Genomic DNA, 15,442 nt, shown 5'->3' on the forward strand with positions numbered 1-15,442 from the left:
AAAATGTTTCTATTTAATAACAGCCATTTTAACAGGGCAGAGGACTGATCTAAAACCATTTAGATAGGCGTAGCTGCAGTTTGTTGATCTGTACCTGCGCCGCATCTGCGCGTGCAACGTCTAGAGCGTGTCGAAGCTACTTCCGCCTCGAGCACCAATTATCTTTGGGATTTGTAGTCCAACTGACTCCACGTTCCCCTTCTCTCGCAATAATTTCACAACTATGATTCATTGAGTCTAAAAAATATTTACCACTTTCCCATTACTGAAAGAACGGGAAAAGCTACAATTTAATACGTCGCGTTTGGTAGGGGAATATATTGTGTTATCGTTTATTCGTATACTACAACAACCACCGTCACCCCCAATGAAAGCGAGGCAGTGTAAACACAACTCCAGGAACATGAAAAGATCGGGTGACAGTGAGGGGGAGAAGAGAAGAAAGGTATTGATAGCGTTTTTCTCCGTTAGGTCTGGCATATTTCTAAGCCCTGTCGCTCATTGAATATCTAATGCTCCTTGTGTGATGCTGCTGGCTGCATTTTGAAGGCTAGAAAGCCGTGAATGTCAGCGCATACCTCACCTTGCCTATTTCCTTTATTGTGTTTTCCATTTTTTCCCCCAATCTACCACAATGAAGAATTACAGTTGCAATATAACGGTTTTTTTAAATCACGTAAATACGCTGGTGATAACAAGCTATAACTTGCCCAGCTACGATTCGGTGACATCTAGTATAAACAAAATCTACGATCCAATTGCAGTGTGTGCGACATTTGTGAGAAAAATATTAGTAATCATAATAAATCTATAGTTCAGGTTTTAATATTGGTTGAAAAAAGCATGCAACAAGCAATGTGGGCGCTTACGGTGAGATGTCATTCTGCTGTGCGAAAGGAGGAGTGAATTATCGGTTCATGGTGAAAGAACAGCAGTGTAACAAAAAAAAAAAAAAAAAATAGTAAAGTTAGTGTGAAGTGGATCTCAGGTTTGGCACTGTGCCAGGTCAGTAGTCCTACAGCTGCCCCAGGCTTTACTACAGATACAATAGTCTACATAATTACTTAAATGTGCATTACAAATTTGAAGTATTAATCTGATAATGTAATAGATGTACTGAGTGATTAGCCTCCGTGAATATAAAGTATGAAAGCCTGCAAAGAGGAAAAGTTTGGAGCATCATTTCTACATGATCTGAGTCATGAGTGCAGATGTGTGCTTTCATAACCTACAAGGACTGCTGTGCATATACCCATCCTCACTGAGCCCTTTTTCGTGCTGACCCAGGCTTAATCTGGCTTTCAATGGCGGGATAACTGTGACTTCACTGTTTGTGGATTGAAAAGACACTAAGGCAGAGGAAGGAAAGGACTCTGCTGTGCCCTAGGCATCTTGAGCCATGCTTTGCCTGTAGTCATCTGTCTGTATGTCTATCTGTCTGCCTCTCTGTCTGCTTCTCTTCTTATCTCCTGACTTGGACGCCGTCTGCTGTGGCACATGTGTTTGGATCATGTTAGACAGCAGTGAAACTATGTAGGACGTGGTTCCTCCTGTTTATGAAAGCAGCCATGGCGGCCAGATGAGCGGCTCAGAGAGAGAACTCATTCCAGCTGGCCCTCAGGCAGTCAGGCAGCACTGCACAGACCTAATGGCTTAGCTTCCTTTCTCTTTAGATAAATAAAAGGATGAGCAACAAGAATTGTAATTGCAAAATAACTGTATAACAGCAAAGCAGCCAAAGAAGGAGCTGGATGCATCTTGACTAGTTATAATATCAGTGGTTGTACAACAATACAGTTATTATTCTTACTAATATTTTGGATACGATGGTTGTCTTGTCCTGTAAGTAAGTGTTTGCAGTGCTGCACAAAGTGAGAGATGTGGTATGATGGGTCTACTGTCATTCTGAGTTAGAGAATGTGAGCACCAAGAGATTAGTGCCAAATGAATACACAGACTCCTCAGAAAATCCACCCACAGCAAGTCAGTGTAGCATACTGACAGGTGGGATGCAGGAATCTGTTTGAATGAAATAAAACAGGACACCCACCCTTCTCCCGAGCTGACCAGGGAAATGTAACCCACTCCAACTATGTCTGTTTCAGTTCAGAAATCAAAATGAATTAGAGGATGGACCTAAGGTGTACGTATTTTCTATGTTTTCCTGGAAAACTCCTATAGCATCTTCATGTTTCTACACTGCCTGGTTTGTTCAACTTGCTATGGACCCAAATGAATTGCAAACATTACATTATGTTTTATCATTTTTGTCATCACAGGATGAACTTCCACTCATGCTTTGGCAAGTGTGAAAACAGCACTAACCCTGTCCATTCACCCAATGTTCTAGTGCTGTCTTTGATGCAGACTCGCCATTTGGACAGTGATGACAAGTATAAAGTGCTGTGTCGAAACAGGAAGTGTGTATGTGTGTGAGCAGCAGGCTAAGTAATGATCACACAGGGTCACCAGATGTTGTGAGGTCTTGAGCTCAGCCCAGCCCATTGCTTAGATCAGCCTCATTGGTTTGCTCTGGTTGTGGCACATAGTGCAAGCTGTTTAGGGTATTTAATTTCTGAACACTCATTAAAATGGTTTGTGTTTCCCTTGGCAATTCTGTTAAATTAACAACTAGCGAGGTAAAAGCTGATTATGTGGCCGCACATCCAGTCATGGTTAATCAATTCTCCCCCACAAAATGTTAGCTGGTGAATTAGTGTAAAGGAAACAATTTATGGCGACTAATGCCGACGTCCTGTCATGTCAGGCCTGGTGTTTTTGCAAGAGGGGGTGTCAGATTCAGCACATTCAGCAGCTTTGCACTCTGCTGGCCATCTTTTTCTCCCTCTTATCCCAAGCTACATGCTGCTTGCTCTATTAATGAGCCAATAATGGAGAAATAGTGTTGGGTGCTGACATAAAACATGGGTATGGATACCTAAGGCAGGGTAGCACATAAGCTCCAGCAGAGCTAGATTTACACCTAGGCTCTGGATAGAATGGCAGAAAGGGGAACACTCGGCATGGGGGCTCTCACAGCTTCATCAGACCCCCGCCGGTTGAGCTGTGGAAAAGCCCGATCTCAGAAAAATACGGCTGTGGCAGATAATGATACCATTACACTAATGGAGCTGGCAAATGAAGGAGAACCCAGATGCCCTGCTTTATTACCGGAGGGGGTCATTTCCTCACTGCATTCCTAATGGCCTGAGCACACAGTATTGATCAGGCTATCATGCTGCTAATCCTCTACAGAATTACTTATCGCTGGCTAGGCGTCAATCCACCACATGCCCTGTTCTGGCCTTGCCGCTGGGTGGCTGCTGGGTGTCCAGCAGGGACCCACTGGGCCGTTTATCCTGTCATGATTTAGGGCCAAGCAGGGATGGCGTCTGGGAGGTCTTCAACAGTGGGTTGGCTAGTTCAATGTGTAAAATAAGGAAGCAAATGAACCTAACAGCTTTCATTTAATTAAGGAGCAGGCAATGATGTGGTTCCTCCCTCTTTATGGCCTTATTGGCCGTTGTAGAGCAGGGGAAGCTGTGAGGTTGGGTGTTGTTCTCAGTAATTGTGTTTTGCTGTAAATAAAACCAGGCAGCTCTTGTGGCATCAGCAGTAGCAGCAGCAGCAGTAAGATGCAGAATTTTCACGAGAGCTCTGAGTTGCTGTCCTTGTTTGATTACAAAGTGCCTCACATGTTTAACTATACTTATTTTTGACCTAATGTGACTACAACTTCCACATGCATATTAGTTTTTTAAGCTGCAGTAAATGTGATCCTAGTATCAGTTCTGAACACATCTTTCAATGTGGAGGATTTAATTGCAAATTGAAAAAAATAAAATGGGAATTTGAATTATTAATTATACATATTATTTGAACATGATTGAGAGTGGTGTTGCCAAGGTCCATTATCATTACAAATGAATAGTAGGGTCAGGTAACACAGAGCACTCTGCCCAGGGCTTGTGACCTGTCATATTCCTGGTCCTTTACAGGGCCCTTGTGTGCATTAGCATCCCAGGGCCATTGAAAGTGTGGCATCCAGGCAACAACAGACCCCTCCAGTCACCTCTGGCCCTGGCTAATCAAAGAGTTTACCTTAAGGGGGACATTTAGCCCTGTTCGTTAGGGCCACTCCAGTAGCCATAAAGATGCATTTATATATTTCCATCTGGAACAACCTGTCGTAGCTAGGGAAACTAGCTATTGATCCAGATATTTAGTCATTTCTTTCCGCACGCGCCATCAATATTGTGCAAACATCCGTCCATTCGAGGGTTGACCTCAGCCCCGTCCTGTATTTTTCGCTCCCATTGGAGTTCAGTGATATACTATTCTGAAAAGTAAAATCAATGAATGAATATGAAGTTTTGGTGTGTAATATAGTGCAGGCCTAAGGCCCCGGGTCTTTCATTGATCTACTATGAAAGTGTTGGTGGGGGCTGATTAGTTGGCTGCTCAGCTTTTCCTCAACATGTCTTTACATTGTCTTGCCTATTTGATCTTTTGCTCATATATTTGGACTGAGTTGTGGTTTAAGTATCTTTTTAAGCTAGTTTAACCAAAATCCTTAATGGCCCTCATTGATGTACTTGCATTTTGATACACTTAACTTGTTTACTCCTATGTTTCTCGTTCTGCATATTTTGCTTGATCATTCTGTTGGTGTTTGTGTGTCTCTGTGTGTGTCTACTAAATTTTAAACGCAAAGAGGTGTCTTATTTAACCTTATGCATCTTCAGAGGGGAGGTCTTAAAATTTGAAATAAACTGAAGAAACTCTTATATTCATTCATTTTAAGCCATACAGTCTGTGGCAGTTGAAGGTATTTAATCTATTTTCTGAAGATAAAGTGGCACAAGTTGTTTGTATTAAATTCAGTGCTGATTTTGACTTATCAACCAATAGAGGGTCTGTTTTACCTTCTTATAATAAATACGTTGCTTACACACCAACCATTTTTATTGCAATCTGTGTTGCATGCATGACAATTTAAAAGTGCATAACATAAGGTACATTTGGCTTACATCTGGAAGGATATCAACTTTTATTGCCTCATCTGCATTGTCTGAGGTGATGGCTCAGACTTCTTGCAACAGAGTCCCATATGTGCTTAAGAAGACCTGTGATCTAACCAAATTTTAAAAAGAAAAAACACAGGTAGTCTTATGGTATTTTGGTGAGGCTGTGGCATTGACAATATAGTTTTCATGTTTCTTCTAAGCACTTGGTGCCATCTTGTCACTTTTGACAGACCAGCTACAACATACTGTAGCCTGCATTTTAAGTTCTCTCACAGTTTGAGCATGTGGTAGTGTCGTTGCATTCTTGAGGTCGATTTTGGAATGATGTACCTGGATACGACCAAAATGCAGGTCTAGGGAACTGCTGTCAACACAATTTTAAATGCTGAATGCATTTTTAATTTAAAAGTGACCTTTTCATCATAATAATTGTGTATTTAAATTGCATTTTAGGTACTACGCCATATACTGCCTGCATGGTTTTCTCCTATGGGAGTAGTCTCTAGAGTTGTCCAAACAGCTCTTGACAGCTAATGTGTCTGACAGCCTCTACCGAGCACCTCATATTAGTGTTGAGGCATTAGCTGCAGATGTCATCGTATTCGCAAACAAGGCCGCGATGTGGATCATGCAAACCGGTCGACCAGATCAGCCGTCAGATTCAATGAGATTACATCGAATGTGACCTGTCCAAGTAGGGTTCATCTGTCATGCATGTGTCCCGTCACAAGAGAGACATAGAATAATCAGTTCAATCAATAGATGGCAGTGGCTCACTGGACTCATTGCTGAATAAACATGGGAATGACCCTCTCACCTCATACACAGAGGGTAGAGCCTCCAGGGGATTCATTAGCTACTTGAGGCTATGATCCGGGGAAGTCGTTATTTTCTGTTTCTGTTTGTATAGTATTCTAGTGGGGTGAATGTGAACATGCACTCACTGTGCAATTTTGTATAGGCTGACGTGTGTTTCAATAATCTTGTTTAAACCATGGTTATTTAAAGGATTAACAATTACAGAAGTAAAATATGTCAAACTTGTTCAGTCTCAGCCTCCTAAGAAAAAATATCAATACTTCCCTGAAAACACAGCTGCTGTGGATGTTGCTAATTTTAGCAAACACCAATAAAAAAAAAAAAAATCACTATGCAACAACCCCTGCATAAGACAAAGCAGTCCTCATGCTGTTTATTTGTGAATTTATTTTTCTTTGTAATGACTCACCTTTCCAATAAAAGGAAAGTGCCTACTGCTATGGCGTTGGCCAACATCTGGTTTTAATGAAAAGTCCAAAACCCTTCATTCACAAAAGCTGCAGGAGACCAGGTTCACAAGGCTCTGTAAATAGTAACTGTTAATTTGTACATCATAAGTTCTTTTCCATAAATGTGAGCAATGAAAGTGTGTTAAAATACCTGGCATTTAGCTTAATACTTTGTAGAGGCTGAACATAGGAAGTTCTTCTTTTAGCCAGAGCCAGGGATTAGCATCGGTTTTAGATTAGCCAGCTGCAGGTGAGTTGGCCTTGGTAACCACTATTCAGAAAATACCACAAATGGTTTTCTACCTCTAAACACAAGAGCAGTGCTATCCTGTAGTGTGCTGTGTTCATGTAAAAAAAAGTATGACAGGAACTTTAGTGTGGATTTTAATTAGCTACCAAGCTAACACTGGTGAAAACATGCTAAACATACTTAAGAAAATTACTCCTTTAGCTCTTAACATATCCCTCTCTTATCTTACTAATCTATTAAAAACAGAAGTGCTGACGTTGCCTATGAAAATGTCTACAGTGGATTTGAGTGCTTTGACTTTAACTTTTGTTCCCACACTTTCCAGTCTGGGGTAGGTGTCCTAGTTATGCTGGGTTCGCTTTCATGGAGCTTTTTGTCCTGGTCGTTCCAGCATTTACTCTGCATCAAGTCTTTGAGAAGTGTCTGCCCACTTCAGGTAGTCTGTTCATGTCTCAGTGATTCTTCTTCTGAGCCCCTGTGTGTTTTTTCTTCATCAGCCTAAGTTTTCCTTGCATATGCGAAGGAGCTAGCGACAGCTTGACTGGCATGCTGTCAGACAGGCGATGCCTTTCCAACAGTGGAGCATCAGCCCTTTCCTAAGAGCTTGTCTGTGTGTTCTTGATACGTGTGTGTGTATATGTGTGTGTGTGTGTGTGTGTGTGTGTGTGTGTAACAAAAGTGAGGGTATTGTCAGGACGTGACCAGCACACTTTGCATGTTCTTCTCGAGACAGGTGCTCTTGGGCGAGCACTGGTGCATGACAGTTGCCTTTCATCGCTGTCTTCTCTACACTTAACCCCTGACCATCCCTCCCTCCTTCCTCTTCCTCCTCATCCTCCTCTCCTCTCTCCTCCCTCCCTCTCTCCTCCACGTCTGACCTCTTCTCACGGCGCTCGCCTCGGCCGTCCTGAGTGATGGACTGCAAAGGCTGTTGGGCGAGTTGCACATAGTATGTGGTGGTGTGGTGCGGCAGACTTGTCACAAGCCCAACACTGTCAGGCCATGGAAACCAAGCTGTCCAGTCTGAACCACACACACACGAGCCCATGCCCACACCCACCCACACCACAACTTTTTGTTCAACAGTCCGTAATTCCATCCACTGGTGCTGTCAAGCACTTGATCAAACGTGCATAAAAAAGGAGCCCCTTGGCTGAATCCCATCTTTTCTCCTCCTATCATAATGTAGGCAGATTTTCCCTCCTCTGCCTGTTTCTTCAGCTCTGTTTATTCAGATTAGCCTGACTGGGGGGCAGTGGGTCACATCCACTTGCTTGGCTAAAACAGTCCTGAATTGAGGTTTGTCTCTTGTGAGATGGAGAGAAAAAAAAAGCACAAGGAAGGGTTATGAAGGTTTGCTGAGCGGTCATGTCAGGGCTGTTTTCAGGGCTATGTGTGTGTATGCGTGTGTGCCATGGCAGGGTAAGGGGTTAGGGAGTTTGAGGGTTCAGTTGTCAACCCCTGTGTCATGCTTGCCCTGGCCCTGTTATGTAGAAGGCATCCACTGTCATTTGTTGCAGGACTGTTTGAAGTGAAGTGAGTCACAAAAGCATAAAAAGCAGTCAGCACACTGTTAGCTCTTAGGTGCCTTTCATTGCCACACATTCATTTTAAAGTACAAACTCATACTCTGCGGGAACTAATCCCTTATCATAACACCCTGAAGTTTGTGTCTTAACTAGTAAGTTTTTTTTTTTTTAGATTATTTAGGGTGGGCCTTTTAATCTCTGCCATTACTTTATTCAAGATAAGGACCAATCCCACTTCTTTAGTGTTCGCTTAAGTAAGTGTTGTTTTCCTTTTGTTCTTCATGCACCATAATGTTACGTGCAGTAGGTGGATTAAAGTCATGTTTGAAGCCAACTTTTGGGACAACAGGCACTATAGGTAAATTCATGGTTTTCACACAGCACTCATTTTGTAGTTCTAAGTTATTTGAAGTTCATCCCAGTGTGTGTTTGTATCTGTATTCGTCAGTGTAGGTGTGAGTTTCATCTGACATACATTTCCCACATTCTCTCTACTATGGAGAAAACAGCAATGGTTAAGACTCCTTAAACTTGTTGTTGGAGTGTCAGTAGAGACATGAGCACAGCATACTCCATGAGCTTAATCCAACAACAGCCTGTCTGCTGTACTCTTTACTCGCTATCTGCAAACGAGTGGACCCCTTCTTTGCAGCCATTGTCATATATAGGGGGCATTGTCATATGAGATGGACTCATGTAAATGTGGTGACAGGCTAGTGTCTCGGCTGACTGACAGCACAGAGGGATTGGGCTAATCTGAGTGACTGATTCGAGGCACGCAGCAGCTCGGCTGTCCCCATAACTCCAGAGAAATAGACAGCTTCAGCAGAGTTATCTGTGTTTGTAAGTCCTTCTGCTGCGCTGGGATGACAATAGGGATTACTGCCAAGGTTCTTTAAACTGTTTTTTTTTTTTTTTTTTTTTTTTGGGAGGGGGAAGGGGGCCTCTTATCGGTGTCTCGGCAGGATGCTGCCGCTGCCGGTTTTCCTTGACTGTCAATTAAAGAGGGGATCATTAACTTCAAGGGTATAAATGTTCTAACACTGGTATTACGTTGGGAAGCTAAGTCGCTGACAGATGTTCCAACTTTAATTCTCCACTTGTTTTTTTGTCCTTTAATTAATTTATGTATCACTATTCGGGTTTTAAATATTTTTTCCCCCTGTCTGCTCTTTGTTAGCCTGTAATCTCAGTTACCATGGTAGTCGCAAAGACGATTGGGCCTTGTCACTCGCCTGTGTTTCTTATGAGGTTCATTCGGCTAATGTATTCAATATCACCCAAACTGAAAGGTAAACAGTATCTAATGGCATGTGTGTTCCTGCACATTCTCAATACAGCCTGGAGGTATTCGGTGGGCAGAGAACAGCATGTTTGCCTCTACTTCTCCAGGCTTTTCAACAGGAGGACCCAACTACTTAGAAGAGTGCTTGATAAAAACAAAATGAGTACAGCTTGTACCACTGTAGATGTGTGTGTTTTTGGGAGGTATACAAAGTAGTGTGCTTCTTTGGGAGCTTCTTTGGGAGCTTTGTTGGCGGTTATGAAGCCAAGTATGACAGGTATGGTTGAGATTTCCTCAGAGTAGAATTACAGACATAGAGCTTGCTCCAAAGGATACAGTACGGTGTATGCTGTAGGTAGCCAAGTAGAGAAAGAAAGAAACGAGAGGAGGAGAGAAGAGAAGGGGAGTGGGAGAAAGATAGGCGACAGAGACTGCTAATGGGCAAACTCTCTTCATCCACCACCACTGCCATCACCACCACCTCCCTGTTTTCTCATGACAGCTTTTTTCCTTTGTTCTCCCCCTCGGCCCACTCTCTGCCGGGGATTCGTGACAAGTTTTCGCGGGCTGATCAAACGCAGTGGTGACACCTGATTAGGATATAGCGCGTGTTTACAGTCGTGCATGGCGAGGACCCCCCCTTCTCAGACAACAAGGGAGACTTCACCTTGACTAATTAAATTTGCACCTGCAATGCCAGCTGTGACAGCCACTGGAGGGCTGCATTTATTTATGTCACTCCATTCATACTTCCTGTGACGTTCATGGAGGCTGAGTTTGCAATAGCTCTTCTGTTTACTGGCAGCATGGGTTTCTCCAATGGCCATATTTATTTTGTCCGTGTCCACCATGATCTAGAGTTTTCTTTTACCATTGATTCTGGTGACACCAGTAGATGTGGACCTACTCTAGGGGGCAACATTGAGCAGCAGTAGAAGACATGGCTGGTTTAATGTGATATCAGGTGCAGGATATCTGTCTCAAACATTTTGGCATATTAATTTGTAACATGTACCACTCTATGCCTATATATTGCTTTTCATTGAGAATTGTATTTGGAAAATAGTCTGTGGAGCATGTAGTGGTTGTGATGACATTGGTGTTATTTGACTAAAAATAGTATAATAACTGAATTTTTGACCTACAGTATGTTACAATATTTACAAAATAGCTCAAAGAAATGTAGAGAGAATATTCATTCATGGATTACACCAGGTTCACTATTTTGATTTTGTAAATAAATTATTAAATAATTGTGTTATAACAAGCTTATTTTCAGAAGAAAAAAAAACATTCTGGCCAGTATAGGTATCTTTTTTGCATAGGTTATGTACTGTGAAAGAAGAAAGTCCTGCTCCCAAGTCCTATATGATATGGAAAACTATGCATAAGGATATATTGTTATTCTTTGCTATCTGCTTTGTGTCTTTGAGGTTTCATTTTTCATTTTTGACCCTTGTTTTAAATGATCTGCTTGTGTGTCCCACCCACGGTGTGTGTAATCATACATTAATGTGTGTACATATGTGTGCCTGTACATGATCTGCCTCTTAGAGCATGTGCATGTATCTATCTAAATCAGTGTTACGAGTGTAAAAGGCCACAGCTGAAGTGAACAGGACATCAGTCACCCAGTAGCAGGAGACAGGGCCTGGTAATTTGTGGCTCCCCCCTCCCTTCTCACTCTCTCTCTCTCTATCTCTTTCTCTGAACCCCCCCCCCCCACACACAACCCCCATCCGCCCGATCCTGCCTCCCCAGCCTCAAATTGACCAGGCTCGACTGCTGGTCATGCTGTATTACATGGGTTAGATGAAGTAATTATTTCTAGGCCACTGACTACAAGAAAGATTAATAGTTTTCGAAACGGCCATAATGGAGGGCTGACCCGCCGTGACATAAGCATTATTTCAAGCTCACCTCCACTCTCATCCCTCTCACCTCTGGGCACTGGCAGAGTGTGATTTATACCTGGGCTAATGAGGGGAGGGGACCTAGGAGCCCAGGGCCACCAGCCTAGCAGTGTGCAGTGTAACAGGCCTCCTCTGCTGACTGAACAAACAGCAGGGTCACTCAGGGAAACAGCATATTTGATTGGGTTTTGGAAATAAACTATAGGGAACATATATAGGTATAACTTTGAGTTGAAAAATTTGAGTTTGATTTTCTGGTTTTATGTGTTTGTCATTCCATCACCACCTCTGATACCATAGAGTCTAAATGACCAGAGAAGATAGCTGTCACTAGGTGGCACTTGGACATCATGTTATCAGATGCTGTCTTCTTTTCACCCCACCACCCTCTTCTGCTCCCCCTTCTTCCCCTCGGTTTCATCCCTCCCCTCTGTGCTAAGTACACCTCAGATGTCAGGGTGTTTTATTTTTATTGGATGAGGGCAGTGTGTAATGCATTCACCTCCGTTCTTGCCAGCTGTTAAATGCCCCAGAACATGGTCTGGCCAGTCTCCGCCCCGTTAACCCCTCTGATTGGCTGTAATAATTAGCAGAATTGAACAGTAACTATAGTGCCTGTAGCGAGGGTTTGGGACAGCTTGCAACTCCCTGATATGTACGTGACAGAGTGGTCCATCCTGCCTGCGCTTCTTGGGTCTGGCCCAACCTGGCCACATCCCTCCTGACTCGAGTGCATCTGGGTATTTTCAGCTTTAATATTAACCCTCATCTTAAACACATGCATGGTGTGTGCCACCAGCAATTACGTTTTCAAATGGCTGGGTTTGTAAACCTCCAGGATGTTAATCTGTCACCATTCAAGCTACTGGGAAGAGTGAAAAGAGGATTAAGCTATTCAGTTCCTGGTAGAATATTTCCCTTTGTTCAGAATGAGTGAAGGAAAAATAAATAAAGAAACGAGTTGGCTTCTCAAGCAAGACAAGTGCCTTCTGCTATACCTCAGGATTTGGCTAATGCCATTATAAAAAACTTATCTGCTTCAGGATTCCCAGAAGACAGGCCAACGGTCGTGTAAACAGCCACAAATGATATCTGGTCCTTAATTCAATATTAATCTGAGGTCACATCATAATGCCAGTTTATCTGGGTCAAAGACTACTTGAGATAGAATTAGACCTGTCCTAGATGTTCAGGCCACATCTGTTTTTTTGCCATATGTTTTTCTAGTGGCTTAAGTTAAACTTTTAAGTACTGTTCCAGCTTAGTAATAATACCATATTTAAAATTTGTTCTAAACATATAATCCAAGGGGTAGTCGTAACTGTCTGTGGGAAAGACATGATTGTTGATAGAGACAATTTAGCCAACCAGTTGTAATTTGATGGATAGCCAGCCCAGTCGTGTTCCTAGAAAACTGAAACAGATGAGATCCTCAGTTTTTAATATGTTTCATGATCTCACATGCCTTATTTTATGCATGAATGTGACATATAGCTGCATTGTAACGTGATGACAAAATAGCCTTGAAGTGTTGTGTCAGGCAACATACAGAATCAAATCTTATGTTTAGCATAAGGTTATAAAATACCACAGTCTAATTGTCACAACTGTCATCCAGCATGCTACCCCTGTCTCAGCCCCTCGTTTACCCTTGACTCGAAACCTCTCGGGCTGGATTGCACATTATCTTTATCCCACATGAAGTACCAGACTCAGTGGTGTCAGAAGATGATCTAATATGGAGCGGAAAGGACACAGAACTGGGAAATCATCGTCATTTGAAGAGGTTGCTTGTCACATGATGGGTTTGATCAGCCTGTGCTGGTACACAGAGCTGGGTCTTTGCACTGTCTAACAGTGGTACTGGATTAGAGACACAAGCCACTTCCACTGTGATCAGTCACTCACATTCAGAGACACGCGGCAGGACTGAAATCCTCCTTGCACACTTCATCCACATCATGTACAGGCTTCCTCTTCAAGCCTACTGTATGGAAATGAGAACTACCGCTGTTGACAAAGACTGTATTTTTTATTTATTTTTTTAGCAATCGTTTTTCTCTTCATTGTATGTGTGTACACTGTGTATGAGTTATATACCATATGGACTGCCTCAGAGTGAAATACAGTACCTCAGTGTATAGGTCTACAGCTGAGTGACCTGCTTCAATGCCACTGATCTGTGTCATGTTGAGACAATGACAGTTTTTGCGCAGTCTGGCTGTACACCCCGTAGACACCATGTATGGCTAAGTGCTATTGAATTGTTTATTGTCACAAATCACAAACCTTTCAGTGACCAGGTGTGACCATCGTACACCCAATACACCCACCCGTCCCTCCCTCCCACCACCCATCCATCCATCCCTCCATCCAGCTGCCATGAGCGATGTGCTAGTCTACTGTGCTCTAAGGAGCGGAACATCAGCCTCTGGAGCTGGGGATTTTAAACGCTCCACCTGCTTATCGATCTCTTCTGCCCCGCTGAGCCAGCCAAACCCGGGCAACAGAGAGAGAGAGAGAGAGAGATGGACAAGGCGAGATGCAGAGGGGAAGGGCATTCTTGTGGCCTTAGTCTGCTGGTCTCAAGTCTGTCCTTGACACTGCCTGTGGGACAGGCCTGGAGGACGCTTCCTGCCCTCCTTATAAGCCCCAGCATCTAGGTCCTACAGTTAGCTGGCTCTCCCTGTGGGCCGGGCTGCACTTTGCACAGCCATATTGATTTTTGGAGGGGCAGGAAAGTGTGGCTGGGTGGTGTGAGCGGATGAGCGAGGGAGGGGGAAATGGAGAAATCAAGGGAGCTTTCTAAAGCACTGACTTCTCCTTGACTGCACCTCGAGACGCGACAACCCTGTTAGAACAACTCAGTGGCCCTGGTGCCCCCGTTGAAAACTGCTTATCACAGTCTTTCAATCAACGCTCTATTTCCCCTCATCTCCGTCCTCCCACCCCTCCTCATTTTCTCACACTTTCCCCCGACTCTCCCCTTGCTGAACTAGACCCCACCTGAATACCAAGGGACTGTGTCTGCATTAAAACCAACCATTCCACATGGAAAACAGCTGACCTCATAAAAGCATGTTGTAATTTGAAGGTGAAAACTAAAAAGCTTTTCTCGATCGACATAATCTTAATGGAAACATTATGGCTGGGCCTGCAAACTAACAATTAAGTCAGAATGGTCCTTGCACATGGGTGGTGAGAGCCAGAGTTCAGACAAATGGCATTGTCTGTTATGATGGCAGAGTTGGTAGTTTGAATCTGTGCACAGACCTCAGAGTGTATTTGCATGCAACCCAGACTTGCTCCACAAAAGAACAGTGAAAGTTTTATTGTCCTGCAGAACTTTGTGGTTGTAGCGGTCAGATCCAGTGTGTGAAATTGTGTGAGAATGTGAGTGTGAATCAGCTAGCATGTTTCTGATAAAGACCATGCTCCGCCGGATAAATAAAAAGGTTATGTAAGGCATACGTCGTCAGATCTTTCAAATCGGCCTCCTCTCTTTCTCTTCATCCCTTCTGTTCTTCTCTCTCGATTTGACACTTGCTAAAGGTCACTGAAACATCTTTTTTTCCCCTTTGAGGTGTAGATAAGTGTGAAATAGATGTTGACACCACAGACACATTGAAAAGCACTCAAACAGAGTGGCCATGTGCCAACCTGTCTGTCTGTGTCTGGCTTTGTGCATTTGTAAATACTTTTGAATGATTGATCTGGAAACCTGGGTCTCTCTGTAAGCCTGTCAGGTGCAGTGAGGGAGATGAAGAGTTGCAGAGTTCAAAAAACAGATGAGGTCCAAATTTTCTTTTCTTCATCTTTCTCTTCTTTTTGTTTCCCTCACACACATGCACACACTCCCCACTTGACAGAGCACCATGAGATGACTGGGAGAGCAGCTTAAGTAAGTGTGTGGGAAAGTGTACACATCCTTTTACAAAGAACCAGAGCCACATGGACCGCACTGGACTTTTGATGTCTGGTTGAAATTGCGCAACAGGTGTGTGTTAGTGTACCTGTCTTGCATGTGACTGGTTGCCAATAATACCTTGTGTGTGTGTGAATCTAATTAATGACTGGCAGTGGTCCCCCACAGCTCTGGTAATGTGCTCAGATCGCTGTTATAAACAGGGCGTGAAAGGTCTGCCCAGCGCCAGCCCTTTAAATGACTGG

At 43.3% G+C, this 15,442-nt stretch overlaps 1 protein-coding gene across 1 annotated transcript in view; it reads left to right on the plus strand.

The window, feature by feature from the left end:
- Positions 1 to 320: 320 nt before the first annotated feature.
- fto (FTO alpha-ketoglutarate dependent dioxygenase) overlaps positions 321 to 15,442 on the plus strand; it is a 120,389-nt gene continuing 105,267 nt past the window's right edge. The window contains 1 exon segment of the mRNA XM_030125326.1: positions 321 to 445. Within this exon segment, the coding sequence (XP_029981186.1) occupies positions 368 to 445 (78 nt within the window). The 5' untranslated portion in view covers positions 321 to 367.

This window comes from Sphaeramia orbicularis, chromosome 3 (assembly GCF_902148855.1).
Source record: "Sphaeramia orbicularis chromosome 3, fSphaOr1.1, whole genome shotgun sequence".
Classification (NCBI taxonomy): Eukaryota; Metazoa; Chordata; class Actinopteri; order Kurtiformes; family Apogonidae; genus Sphaeramia; species Sphaeramia orbicularis.